General features: G+C 43.5%; 3 protein-coding genes across 3 annotated transcripts; all 3 read left to right on the top strand.

Moving 5' to 3' along the window:
• Positions 1-3,194: 3,194 nt before the first annotated feature.
• Positions 3,195-5,558, top strand: LOC148549851 (uncharacterized). The gene is made up of 2 exons (XM_088495810.1): positions 3,195-5,160; positions 5,458-5,558. Exons 1-2 carry the CDS (start codon positions 3,195-3,197, stop codon positions 5,556-5,558), a joined length of 2,067 nt encoding a protein of 688 aa, XP_088351936.1.
• Positions 5,559-6,714: 1,156 nt separating this feature from the next.
• On the top strand, positions 6,715-7,719 carry LOC148549850 (uncharacterized). Its single transcript, XM_088495809.1, has 2 exons — positions 6,715-6,939; positions 7,306-7,719. The coding sequence occupies exons 1-2, from the start codon at positions 6,715-6,717 to the stop codon at positions 7,717-7,719; spliced, it is 639 nt and encodes a 212-aa protein (XP_088351935.1).
• A 5,838-nt stretch (positions 7,720-13,557) lies between these two features.
• On the top strand, positions 13,558-14,994 carry LOC107613718 (strigolactones hydrolase CXE15). The gene has a single exon (XM_016315839.3). It carries the CDS (start codon positions 13,726-13,728, stop codon positions 14,728-14,730), a length of 1,005 nt encoding a protein of 334 aa, XP_016171325.1. The 5' UTR covers positions 13,558-13,725; the 3' UTR covers positions 14,731-14,994.

The raw sequence follows: 14,994 nt of genomic DNA, 5'->3' as shown, positions 1-14,994 counted from the left end.
CTTCATTGCGCTACAATTAAAGAAGTATGGTCTCAGAATTATCTTCGTGACGATTTTTTCTCTCAGAATTTTAATTATTTCTATACATAGTGGACTGCAGCAATGGAAATGCTTAATTCATTAAAGAATGTTGACCGAAATTTTCAGTTGCTTGTCATTATTTGTTGGCACTGTTGAAAAGCCCACAACCAGTTAATCTTTTAAAGCTCTACTTCAATGTTATCTACCATTCTTGTAAGTTCCGTCAAGTTACTATGTAACATTCGTAAAACCCCATCTTAACTCACCATCTCCATGAAAAAATTTAATTTCATTCAATTCGACTTATTATTCTTTCTTCTTTTAGATTCTTCTTAATTTTTAACCATGTTCAATTAGATAAATATTTTCAGTGTATTGTTTTAAAAAATTCTCATCTTTTATTATACTATTCTATTTTTATACATTCTTATATTTTATTTTTTTAATAATTAATGAAATACAATTTACTATCTTTGAAAAAAAATAACTGTCTAACTGATAGCATGAGTGATTTATATACAACCATTTTTATTAATAAAAAAAAATTAGAAATAAATGAAAAATGTTTTTTGTTTTGTTTGGGTCAGATGTAAAAAAAAAAATCACATTAAATACCTAAACTTTTTTTTTTCAGGTGAGGTGAAAATATGAAAATCCCACCCGATTTTACGGTTCTGGGATTTTTTTATATTTGTTATTATTAATTTATATTATCTTTTAGTAATTAAATTGTTATATATGATTAGTAGAAAGGATTTTAATAAATATAGTTTATTTTAATTTGATTAATTTAAAAATTAGTAAATTATATTAATACTTAATTAGTTAATATTATTTAATATTTAAAATTATAATTTAAAACTAAAATCTATTTAATTTGAACTAATAAAACACTAAAACAAATATAAGTTCACAATATTAATTGAAAATTAGAATTTTTAGTTTTAAATTGGATCGCTTTATGTGGTTTTGAAAGAAAAATGAAATGTTGAGTTTTTAATATTTTACTTAAATGAATGTTTGTGAATGTAAATGGATTTTTATTTTGTTATTATATTTATCAATTTTAATTAATTTTATTTTTCATACTCAATTTTAAATTTATTTTATTTTTAAAACTAAATAAAGTGATCCAATTCAAACTACAAAATTTTAGATTTTTATTTTGATCTCATATTTTTCAATATATTTATATTGAGTCTAATATTTTTTTAGTTTAAACTAAAGTGTTTAATTTTAAATTATAATTTTATATATCATAAATAATATTAATTAATTAAATATTAACAAAATTTACTAACTTTAAAATTAGAATAAACGGTCATTTCTGCTATAAAAATTCAAAATATTGATAAATTCACTTATCATAAATATAATAATACTTTTTATGTATTTACGACGGATAAGTAAATTGTCATTTTTTATCATAAAAGTTTAAAATTCTAATAAATATATTCACGAAATATTCAAAGTTCTTTGTTTGACGGAGTGTCTAGTCTTAGCTATTTCAATGACTTGAAAAGACATGAAAAAAATAATATTTAATATTTTTAAATTAATATAGTAATTATTCATATTATGGCCCAAAATAAAATTAGACTCAAACAAATTAAAGACCCACACAAAAGATCATGTCTTCTCTACACTATTTGACTTCTATGAGGTCGGGCACGAAAGAGCAGTTCTACTTGCAATTCTACTTATCTAAAAAAGTAACAAAATCCTAAGATATCTCCCATTTATCTAGAAGAAAGATTTCAACAACTTTAAAAAAAAAAAAAGAAACGGTTATTCACCATTTAAGGTGGGACTACTCTAAAAGACGGTTATCTTTTCTACTATAAATATACTGACATACTCAGGTATATTCAAGTCCCAATCTACTAAAAACTTATCTAAAATTTTTGTTAACTTAAGCATGAATTCCTTACACGTATTACCCCCCACCTACTCACGAGAAACTTGGACAGCCACACTTTAGTACCAATACAAGTCGGATGCTATTTTGGAAGGAGTCTAAACCTTATGTCTAGGCCCAAAATATAATCTAGTTTCAGGTAACTCTCGAAATAGTATTTAATCTGAATATTATCTGAGAAAATTAGTAAAATATATAAAGTTGAATAAACGTCAAAATATAATAATATCTATTTATACACTTATTTTATTAGTCCCAATTTTCATATTTTTTGAGAATTTGTTACGGCCCGGCCCAAACCCTCTGCTGGCTTGGGCCGACCCGAGCTCTACCCGACCCGGGCGGTCAAGGATAGGGCGCCCCATCGCCGACCCGGACACGCGTCCGTAACAACTCACCCACAGCTGTGAAGGGAACACCTCGAGAGTAGTGGGCCTGCCTTTACAGGGCCCACCCCTGATAATATATAAGGGGAAGATTGACTCTTCCCCCGAGGTACGTCACATATCACATCACCCTTTCCGCCTGCACATTTACTGACAAGAGCGTCGGAGTGTCTTTGCAGGTGGCACCCCCCTTTTTTCCCACACGAAGTACTCGGGACCTCGCGCAACTCTGGCCGGCAGTCCCCGACCTGACGAGCCCCTACCATCTCCCAGGATCTTCACCCGAACCGACCGGAAACCGACTTACCGAACATTGGCGCCGTCTGTGGGGACTCGTCCATGGACTTTGTGCTAGTCGAAACGGAGGCAGGCCGCAAGGCCGTACCCGGAGGCGACGCCGCCAGGACGGAAACCTGACAACATCCAAGATCACCCCCGAGGGACGCAACCCAATCACATGAGAGACGCCCCTTTGGGGGACCGGAGACAACCACGCCAGAACAATGCAAGAGCTACGTCATAGAATGCAAGACTTAGAGCGCCGGTTAGCGGACCGAGAACGCGACCAGCGCACCCCAGAACAGAGTCACTCCCGATCTCGCTCCAGGAGCCGTTCCCGACGCACGCCCAGCCCCCAGGTCGAGTCAGAAAGCACCGGAGAGAGAGGGTGCGCGAGAAGACGTCACGACCCTATCATTTACGCCAGACGTGAAAGGCGACGTACGACGAACCGGGGGGACGAAGACACTCGTCGGGAGAACGACGATGGGAGAACGAATACCCGGGGACCCGTGATAATAGGGGCCACCCCATTCCACCGCTCCATACTCGAGGTCCGGCTACCAAAACATTTTGACAAGCCAACGGACATGAGGTATGATGGAACGCAGGATCCCCTGGAGCATCTAACGGCCTTCGAGGCCAGGATGAACTTAGAAGGAGTAGGAGACGAGGTAAGGTGTCGCGCCTTCCCGGTCACCCTGGCGGGACCTACAATACGGTGGTTCAATAACCTCCCGCAGGGCTCGGTGACTCAATTCTCCGACATCAGCCATGCATTCCTGGCTCAGTTCACAACTAGGATCGCGAAAGCCAAGCACCCGATCAATTTGCTAGGGGTGACCCAAAGAGCCGGGAAGCCGACCAGGAAATACTTGGATCGTTTCAACGACGAGTGCCTGGAAATTGACGGTTTGACGGACTCGGTGGCGAGTTTATGCTTGACGAATGGGCTCTTGAATGAGGACTTCAGGAAGCACCTTACCACAAAGCCAGTCTGGACAATGCAGGAGATCCAGTGCGTGGCTAAGGAGTATATCAACGACGAGGAGGTCAGCCGGGTCGTGGCTGCCAATAAACGGAAACCCCCCTACAACCAAACCAGGCACCACGATGGTGGAGAAAGACAAAAGGAACACACCAGGGACAGCGGCTCGAGCAAGACGACAAAGCCGTTTCCCCGAGTCGGGAAGTTCACCAACTACACCCCCCTCGCGGCATCAATCACGGAGGTCAACCAACAGATAGCCGAGAAAGAGATACTATCGAGGCCCCGTCCTCTGAAGGACAGGACGGGGGGAAACAAAAGCCTCTACTGCGAATATCACAAGGGGTACGGGCACAAGACCCAAGACTGCTTCGACCTAAAGGATGCCCTGGAACAAGCAATCAGGGACGGGAAGTTTGCCGACTTCTCCCACCTCATAAGGGAACCGAGGAGACAGAATCGGGATCTCGAGGGTGAGGACAGGACCAGGGCGACAAGACGACGTCAAGAACCAGAGGGAGACGACCACGGTCTCACGGTAGTAAATGTAGTAACTGCAAGGAATTCCGCCCCGAGGTCGAAATCGGCGCAGAAGAAAGACGCCAAGGTCCTGGCGGTCTCCTCCTCATCTGCTAGGAGCTCCCGGGGACACCCATCCATCTCTTTTGGCCCCGAGGATCAATGGTTCGATGAGGTACCGGAAAGTCCCCCTATGGTTATCACGGCCAGAGTCGGAACCGGACTCGTCAAACGGATCCTAGTGGACACGGGGGCGGACTCGAACATCATGTTTCGCAACGTCTTCGATGCTTTGGGACTACGTGATGCCGACCTGGCGACCCACCAGCACGGTGTGGTAGGGTTGGGTGATCACTTCATCAAGCCAGATGGGATCATCTCACTACCGACCTCCCTTGGACAAGGACAGAGGCGAAGAACGGTAATGGCAGATTTTGTTGTCTTACGAGATTCCACTGCTTATAATATCATCCTGGGGAGAAAAACCATCAATGACCTCGGGGCAGCGATTAGCACGAAACTGCTCGTAATAAAGTTTGTTACCGATGACGGATCCGTAGGGTCCATCAAAGGAGACTTGGAAACGGCAGTCGCTTGCGACCACGCCAGTCTCTCTCTTAGGAAAAAATCCAAAGAAGCATCTGGGGTTTTTCTCGCCGACCTGGATGCCAGGATAGACGACAAGCCCAGACCTGAGCCAGAAGGGGACTTGGAAAAATTTAGGGTTGGCGACGAGGACGAGAAGTTCACGTTCATAAACAGAAACCTCCCCCATGAATTAAAAGAACCTTTGATGAAGATGATCAGAGCCAACGCCGACCTCTTCACCTGGACACCAGCCGATATGCCAGGGATAGATCCCCAGCTCATGTCACACCATCTGGCCGTCAAGCCGGAGGCCAAGCCAGTGGCTCAGAGGAGGAGAAAGATGTCACAAGAAAGGGCAGAAGAGGTGGCCAGGCAGACGGCCAACCTCCTTGAAGCAGGGTTCATCCGAGAGCTGGACTATTCGACTTGGCTGTCAAACGTGGTTCTGGTGAAAAAACACAGTGGGAGGTGGAGAATGTGCGTGGACTACTCCGACCTCAACAAGGCATGCCCTAAGGATTGCTACCCCCTGCCCAACATTGATGCACTCGTCGACGCAGCAGCGGGGTACCAATACCTGAGCTTCATGGACGCCTACTCTGGGTACAATCAGATACCGATGCACCGACCCGACGAGGACAAAACGGCGTTCATAACGCCAGGAGGGATCTATTGTTACAAGGTGATGCCGTTCGATCTAAAAAACGCTGGCGCCACGTACCAAAGACTAATGAACAAGATATTCAATGAGCTCATAGGCAAGACAGTAGAAGTCTACGTGGACGACATCCTCGCAAAAACCGCACAACCCGACGACCTCCTAAGAGACCTAGGGGATGTGTTCGCCTCCCTCCGATAGCACGGCATGAGGCTCAACCCGCTCAAGTGCGCCTTTGCCATGGAAGCTGGGAAGTTCCTGGGGTTCATGATCACCCAAAGAGGAGTAGAGGCCAACCTTGAGAAATACCAAGCGATTCTCCAGATGAAGAGCCCGGGTTGCATCAAAGACGTCCAACGGCTGGCAGGAAGGCTGACGGCGTTATCCCGTTTCCTCGGCGCATCGGCAGCGAAAGCCCTGCCCTTCTTCAATCTAATGAAAAAAGGGATAGCATTTGAATGGACCTCAGCCTGCAAGGAAGCATTCAACCACTTCAAGGAAATCCTAGCAACACCTCCGGTGCTCGGGAAGCCCAAAGTCGGAGAGCCACTCTACTTCTACCTAGCGGTAACAGAGGAAGCACTTGCAGCAGTGCTCGTAAGAGAAGAAGGGAAAGCCCAACAACCGATTTACTTCGTAAGCAGGGCCCTACAAGGAGCAGAGCTGAGGTACAGCAAACTGGAAAAACTGGCGCTCACCCTCCTAACCTCCTCTCGAAGGTTGAGGCAATACTTCCAGGGTCACCGTGTAGTCGTCAGAACGGATCAAGCGATCCGTCAAGTACTCCAAAAACCTGATTTGGCTGGAAGGATGATGACCTGGGCCATTGAGCTGTCCCAATATGACTTGCACTATGAGCCCCGTCACGCAATCAAGGCACAGGCAATGGTAGATTTCTTAGTAGAGGTGACGGGCGATCCTCCCAAAGAAACGGGCACACGGTGGAGGCTCCACGTAGACGGGGCCACCAACCAAACGTCCGGGGGAGCCGAGGTCATTTTGGAAAGCCCGACGGGAGTCATTTACGAGCAATCAACCAAGTTCGAGTTTCCCCGTGTCGAACAATCAAGCAGAATACGAAGCTCTCTTGGGGGGACTGACGTTAGCTCGAGAAGTCGGGGCAACAAGGCTGGAGGTATGCAGTGACTCTCAAGTCGTCACCTCGCAGGTAAACGGGAGCTATCAAGCCAGGGACCCCCTTCTACAAAAATATTTGGAAAAGGTAAAAGAATTGGCAAGAGAATTCCAAGAGATCACGGTCCAACATGTTCCGAGAGAAAGGAACACACGGGCAGACCTCCTGTCCAAACTTGCAAGCACGAAGCCGGGAGCAGGTAACCGGTCTCTCATCCAGGGCATGGTGAAGGAACCAACTGTCGCCCTCCATTTGACGGAGTCAAGCCCTTCCTGGATGGACCCCATCATGAACTTCCTGGAACTTGGCAAGTTACCTGACGATGAAAAGGCGGCCAAAGCGTTGAGAAGGGAGGCAGCCAGATACACGATCATACAATGGCAACTGTTCAGAAAGGGGCTCAGTCAACCCCTGTTGAAGTGCCTACATCCCGACCAAACGGACTATGTACTTAGAGAAGTCCACGAGGGATGTTGCGGCCACCACATCGGGGGCAAAACCCTAGCGAGGAAGCTCATCCGAGCTGGATATTACTGGCCATCGATGATGAAAGACTCCAGGGAATTTGTTAGAAAATGCGTAAAGTGTCAACAAAACGCCAACTTCCACAAAGCCCCAGCCTCTGAGCTGAACCTACTGACATCTACACGACCTTTCACCCAATGGGGAGTTGACCTTTTAGGACCTTTCCCGGTTGGCCCAGGACAAGTCAAATACCTCATAGTGGCCATCGACTACTACACCAAATGGATAGAGGCTGAGCCACTGGCCAGCATATCTTCCTCAAATTGTAGGAAGTTCATGTGGAGACAGGTAATAACCCGTTTCGGTATCCCGGAGGTCATCATCTCGGACAACGGGACGCAATTCACGGACAAAAAGTTCACGGAGTTCCTCACTGGCCTAGGAATAAAACAGAAATTCTCCTCAGTGGAACACCCCCAGACAAACGAACAAGTGGAGTCCGCAAACAAAGTCATCCTGCTTGGTCTCAAGAAGCGCTTAGACAACAAGAAAGGCGCATGGGCCGACGAGCTGGCTTCGGTCCTCTGGTCCTACCGAACAAAGCGCTACGGGGGAAACCCCTTTTCGCCTAACGTACGGGGTCGACGCGGTGATACCCGTCGAAATCGGCGAGCCGAGTCCGCGGCTACTGCTCGCAGGTGTAGACGAAGCGGTAGAAAAGGACCTGGTGGAAGAGACCAGGGAAATGGCCCACTTGTCTGAGACGGCATTGAAACAAAGTCCTCAGAAGGGATTTTGAGGAAAGAGACCTTGTCCTACGACGCAACGACGTCGGTCTACCGACCCCAGGGGAAGGAAAACTGGCAGCGAACTGGGAAGGCCCCTACAGGATCAAAGAGGTGCTCGGTAAAGTTGCCTACAGGCTGGAAAGGCTCGACGGCAGGGATATCCCGAGAACCTGGAACGCGGTTAACCTGAGGAGGTTTTATTCATAGCTTCGGCTCACCGACCAACCGACCTGATGAGTTAGGTAGAGTTTTGCTTTAATCAAATGTTAATTCCCAGTTATTCGCTTTTATCAAATGCCTTTTGTGTTCATAAACATTGTCTAGATAACGACTAATTCTTACTTGTCCAAACTCTTCCATTTATTTTCTCTCAACGCGCACCTCACGAGGTCGCAATCGTAAACGGCAACCCGGGACTGATCACCCCGGGAGGCCAACGGAACCACGGCCATATCAAACGGCTTCATAAATAAAACTGCAGCGGTTCCAATCGAATTACCAGCGCAGACGGCAAAACGGGCACAAGCAATAAGCCCGCCTCGAAAAAACGGTAACAAAAATAAAACGACAAGCAAAATAAACGATAATAACGACAAGTCGACCAAGCGACTAGTTAACCATAGAGTCACAAAGTCAGCCACAAAGTCACAACAAAAAGTTCAACAAACCCACACCAGGCCAAAGTTAAAAGAAATCATTTCCTAGGCATGTCAACAATCTTGCCATCTTGGATCATCTTGAAGACCCCAATGGCCGACGTGTCAAAGTCGGGAGCCACGATCTTCACCTGAGCCTTCAGGGCGTCCTCAGTCATAGAGATCGCGTTCTTCCCTTGCTCTTTGGTCGCTTTCAGTTTCTTCCTGAGCTCCTCGACCTCGACTTTAGCGGCTTTAGCCGACGACACGGCTTGGTCACGCTCCTTCTCCAAGACTGCCACCCGACCCTGAGCGGCGTTCAGCTGGCTCTCTAAGGTCATCTCCCGCTCAGCTAAACGGGTCACCGTCTCGTCGGAAGCCTTCAATTTCTCCTCGGCAGACATCGTTTTTTCCTCGGATGCCTTGAGCTTCTCCCCCATCTCGGACAACTGGCTCTGGAGCAGCTCAACTTGCACCTTGAAATCATTGTTTGCCTTGGCAGAGGATTCGAGCTTCCTCCGGAGGGCCTGCATTCCCGACAACTTGAACTCAGCCTTTCGAGCTATCACGGCCCCCCGGAGCAAAGTCCGGTACATCCATCTCGCCTGTCCAGCCAGGTCGGTTCCATGAAAATGCTCCTCTGTCCTAGGGATCAGCTGTGAGTCGATAAAGGTTGTAGCATCGAAATTTCTCTCCATGATAGTGAGAGTCCCCTCCGGGCTCGCAGACGCCCTCCGCCTCTTAGAGGTGTGGATGAGTTCCACATCGTCATCTTCCTGATGGGTAGAGGATGAGTGCCCGCCAACGACGACCTCGAGAAGGGGAGAAGCCTGCGCCCCTTCTGGGTTCTTGCCCGACATGTCGGTATCCTGGGGAGAGGGCACAGACTGACCCTCCTTCTCCCCGGAAGGCCCCTCCGACTTCCCGGCGTCTTTCTCTTCAGCCTTCTCCTCGTCGCTTTCCTCGAAGAAGGTCTTCATCAAATTTTCGAGCCCTGTCACTGAGGCAGGCATCTTCACTGCAGCAAACGGATAAACGCATCAGTCGTCAGATCAAGAAAAATAAGCAATAATAAACAGTACGAACACGAAACAAAACGACTCACGGATATAGCTCCTGGCGGCCTCCCGTTCACCCATGAGAAGATGGGGGTTCACGGGGTTCTTCCCAAAGAGGGCAAACAACACATCAGCTATTTTCTTATCTATAGGGGACATCCCTTTGTACGTCACCTTAATAAACGAATTAGACCCCGCCCCAAAACTCCAATATGTTGGGATGAGGCGCTCCCCCTCTAACGATAACCAAAAGGGATGGCGACCTTTAGCAGGGCGAACTTTGAAGAATTTGTACTTGAACCCATGGTAAGAGTCCTCGAACAGACCAAATATCCTCCGACCTTGGGCGGACCGGAAAGAAAGGAACCCTTTTCTCGCCTTCCCCTGTTTGGAGGGGTTGGTGAGGTTGAAGAAAAAGAGGAAGACATCCACTGACGCCGGCAGCTCGAGATATTCACAGACCATCTCGAAACAGCGGATAGAAGCCCAATTGTTCGGATGGAACTGCGACGGCGACACGGATATCCGACCGAGGAGAGACATCTAAAAATCGGAAAAAGGTAGGCGAACGCCGACCTGGGTAAACATGGCCTTGTAAAACCAGACCCAGTCGGCAACCCGGGGAGAACGGAGGTTGATCTCGTACAGCCGCTCGTCGGGGGCAGGAACGAAGGTCTCGTAGTTGGTCTCCTCGTCCGTCCCCCCACATAAGTACCCGGCTTGCCGGAATTCCGTCAGTTCTCCCAGATCCATCTGGTTAGGCGAGTCCTTTATGTCCGAGGTCACCCAAGCGTAAGGGTCGTAATTGGCGGCGGAGGTAGAAGTCCGAGCGACAACACGAGGCATACCTACAGCGGGGTACCACTCCGTTAGACTATGAGATCGGGAGCCCGGAAAACACCCAGAAACTATGTTCATCCTACTGAACAGTTAAAATTAAGCATGGAAAAACTACACTTATCAAGCAAGCTACCTAAAAGCCTGCCCTGGAATGGTACCCCTCCCTTAACCCATTTACCCAAGCACTAGAAAGTCATCTAGTAACAAAAACCAAACGAGACAACAGGAAACACAAAAGCAAATGCAAGCAATAGACATTCAACAACAAGGCAAAAAGAGAGAAGCCCAAGGATTACCTGAATTTGTTGCAAGGAACTAAGAAAGACGAAGGGAAGATGCGTGAGGATAACACACCAATGCTCTGAGATCTTTGAAAGAGGGAGGAAGATAGCAAGAAGATAGAAGAAGCAGGAATGTAAAAAAGAGGGATAAAGCGAAAACAAACCATTTAAAACTATCCCCAGAGAGCGCGAAAGACTGGGGGCAAAATAGTCTTTGCGTACGGGGATTCCCAACCCATTATGAGCATTCAATGCTCAGCACGGAGAACGAAGCGCTGAACGGTTACCTCAGTAACCAAAAGACACGCGCGCAGGGGGCACGTCCCCCCTACGGGCGGCCGATCTGGCGATGACCTAAGAAGAAAGAGAGAACGCGCCACCAATAGTCCTCACGGCTACCACTGGCGCGTGGGGGCACTGTTACGGCCCAGCCCAAACCCTCTGTTGGCTTGGGCCGACCCGAGCTCCACCCGACCCGGGCGGTCAGGGATAGGGCGCCCCATCGCCGACCCAGACACGCGTCCGTAACAGCTCACCCACAGCTGTGAAGGGAACACCTCGAGAGTAGTGGGCCTGCCTTTACAGGGCCCACCCCTGACAATATATAAGGGGAAGATTGGCTCTTCCCCCGAGGTACGTCACATATCACATCACCCTTTCCGCCTGCACATTTACTGACAAGAGCGTCGGAGTGTCTTTGCAGGTGGCACCCCCTTTTTTCCCACACAAAGTACTCGGGACCTCGCGCAACTCTGGCCGACAGTCCACGACCTGACGAGCCCCTACCATCTCCCAGGATCTTCACCCGAACCGACCAGAAACCGACTTACCGAACAGAATTAAACATAGATATTTTAAATTGAACTAATATATATTGTTGTGTATTTTTTTAAATCCTTATTTTTTACATTATTTTTTATTTATTTTTCTTTAGAAGCTATCTTTTTCAGTGAAATGTAAAATATATATTAGCATAAGATATTATTAAATGAAAAGATTAAAAAAACTTCTCGTGAAAAATAAAATCACCTGTAAATATATATCAAACCTTATCTTAAACTTAAAAAGAGAAAAATGTATTTAATTATTTATTGACTGGTAGGCCTTTCGTACAAATAGAAGGTAAAGTATTTATTGATTGGTAAGGCTTTCGTATTGAAAATAAGTTATGTTCAACGTCCAAAAAACAAAATAAGTTATGTTCGTGGGGTCTCCATTATTATTTTAGACTTGTTTTTACTGTTTTCAGCCACGTAATTGGTTAGCCTTTCGTAGAAATTGCAAATAAGTTATATTAGTGGGATCTCCACTATTTTCAAGTTTCAACATGATGATTTAATTCACAACCATTTCTTCGTCCATCTTTGTTTGAAAGTGGATATATATTACGACGAAGATTCTTCGTAATTATTTTGATGTAAAGATGCTTTATTTTAATTATTAAATAGTAAATTATAAAAATTAATTTTGATATATTATAAAAGTTTATTTTTATTTAAAATATGATTAAATAATTGATAAAAATAAAATATATAATTTTCTATTTATAAAAATTAAAAGAGTAATAATATTCATTCTTAAATAAATGACAGTAGTACAAACACATCAATCATAGTTAAAAAATACACACACAAATTAAAAATAAAGACAAAAACACATAAAAAATTTTAACGTAAAAAATCTTTTAAAAAATGGTGAGTCACCGAAATAAAAAAATTAGTTTTATTATGATTAAAATTGGGTACAAAACCGTTACAAATTTACTGCATATAATAAACCAAACAATTCAAATATCAAAATTTACAAAACAAAAACAAAAAATATGAAAATATCACAAAAACAGAATTATTGGCCAACACTTCCAACTATAAACCTTATATTGAAGATCCAAACTCTAAAAACAAAGAATCAAGTGTTTGGAACATATTATCTAAATTTTAGTTTGATGTAACTGTTAACAAATTTGTAACAACTAATTTATAGAAATAACTTTGTGTATGTGCAAAAATATTTTTTTTTTCTTTTCTTCTCTATAGTAGTTTGGTATTCTCTCAAATGAAATTTTTCTTTTACAATTCTAACTTAATCTCACCTACTTCATTCTCAGCAAAGAATAACTATAAATTTAGATATCAATATTTGAAAAAAAATTTATATAAAAAAGAATTCAAAAACTTCAATACAAATAAGTCACACTTTTAAAAACTTTTATAAAAAATATTTTTATATCTTCATTAGAATAAGTACTTTATTTGAATATCAAATAAAATAACTAACACAAGTATAGGGTTAAAATCAATATTTTATATAAATTAGAAGAGTAAACTAAAAATATAAAAATACAGATACAATATAATTTGAATGGTAAATTAAATGGTTTTTTGGTAAATGGTTTGATCTAATGAAAGCTATTATTAACCAGTGAACTTGTTTAAAATTGTAATATAAAAAAACTTAAAAATTCAATTTTGACTTTATCTGTACCTGAATGAATTACATAGTGAGAGACAATGAGCTTTCAAAGAAATATCCTAAATTCAAATAAAACGCCAAAAACAGAAAAACTAAATCACTAATCTAGTAAGTATGAACTCAATTGTTTATCTATACATCTCAACTATGTGTGTTAGTTACAATTTTTTTATATGTAGTCTCTAATAAAAAAGACTAAAAATTAATCTATTATAAATCAGAATATTGACCAATAAATTATTATATTAATAATATTAAAAAAATTAAAACTTATCTTATTTAATATTTATTAATAAATTTTAATTATTTTTAGTTAATTTTTTTATTATCAAATATTTCTGTTATTACATATATAAATAAAATTCAAATTTTTAACACTTCAACAAATTAATAAACTAACTACTCAACTTGGATTACTCCTTTAATTCCATCTATTCTTTAATTCTTGTCTCGCTAACTATTTCTTGCTTTCATTTCCACACAGTAATTTCTCTTGAAGCTTCCCTTTCCCTTTTCTCATTGACCATTAAACCAAAAGCTAATAACGAAGCTACAGAAGCACCACACTTGCCTTTTATAAAAGAGTGTAACACTAACCAAGCTTCACATATCACATTAGATAAGCATAACCACACACTCTTCTTCTCTCAATTCTCATTCATTATCCCAATATCAATCATTTCTTCATTGATCAATGGTGCAAGAGAAAAAACTTGTGGAGAATGTCTCCGGTTGGCTCAGAATTTACGACGACGGTTCAGTAGACCGTACGTGGACCGGTCCACCGGAAGCGAAGTTCATGGCCGAGCCAGTACCACCCCATGAAGAATTCATTGACGGAGTTGCCACCCGCGACATAACCGTCGCGGAAAGCAACCGCTCCGTCCGACTTTACCTTCCCGAGATTACATCTGCTGACAAGGAAAAGCTGCCGGTAGTTGTCCATTTCCAGGGTGGCGGGTTCTGCATTAGCGAACCGGACTGGTTTATGTACTATAACATGTACACCCGGTTCGCTCGAGCCGCTCGGTTCATTTGTGTGTCTCCTTTCCTTCGTCGTGCACCCGAACACCGCCTTCCGGCAGCCATTGAAGACGGCTTTTCGACTCTACTCTGGCTACAATCTGTAGCCAAAGGAGAGTCAAAGGAGTTGTGGCTTGAGAAACACGCGGATTTCAGCCGTGTATTTCTCATAGGAGACAGCTCCGGCGGGAACGTTGTGCATGAAGTTGCTGCCTTGGCAGGTAAGGCAAGTCTCAAACCGCTCCGGTTGGCCGGAGCTATCCCGGTTCACCCAGGATTTCTTCGATCAACCAGAAGCAAATCAGAGCTTGAAAAACCGCAATCACCTTTCTTGACTCTAGACATGTTGGACAATTTCCTGGCGTTAGCTTTGCCGGTGGGGAGTACTAAGGATCACCCAATAACTTGCCCGATGGGGGAAGCGGCGCCGCCGCTTAGCGGGCTGAAACTGCCGCCGTTTTTAGTGTGCCTTGCGGAGATGGATTTGATATGGGATACAGAGATGGAATACTATGAAGCAATGAAGAAGGCAAATCATGATGTGGAGCTCTTTGTTAGCAAAGGAATGACACACAGTTTTTATCTTAACAAAATTGCGGTGGATATGGATCCAAATACTGCTGCTGAAACTGAAGCTCTTATTGCAAGGGTCAAAGAGTTCATTGAGAAGCACTAATAAGGCGCTATACCCTTAAATGAAACTCCAATCCAGGACGAATTAGTTCTGCAACCAAAAAATAAGTTAATTAATCATGCTTTTATTAGCTACTATATTATTATTTAGTGAAAATAAATAAAATTCTAGTTAGTAGCAGGCTTTTTGTATGTGGAGCCTCTCGGACATGTCTCTTAGTAATAATTTTTGAATCACTGTACTCTATATAAAGTAGTGATCGAATGAGAGTCACATGTCTGTTAATAGTATCATCTCTTTTTATTA

This window comes from Arachis ipaensis, chromosome B8 (assembly GCF_059453495.1).
Source record: "Arachis ipaensis isolate K30076 ecotype BB chromosome B8, ASM5945349v1, whole genome shotgun sequence".
Lineage (NCBI taxonomy): Eukaryota > Viridiplantae > Streptophyta > Magnoliopsida > Fabales > Fabaceae > Arachis > Arachis ipaensis.
Note: the sequence above shows the minus strand (reverse complement) of the source record. Positions and strands in the feature narration are given on the sequence as shown.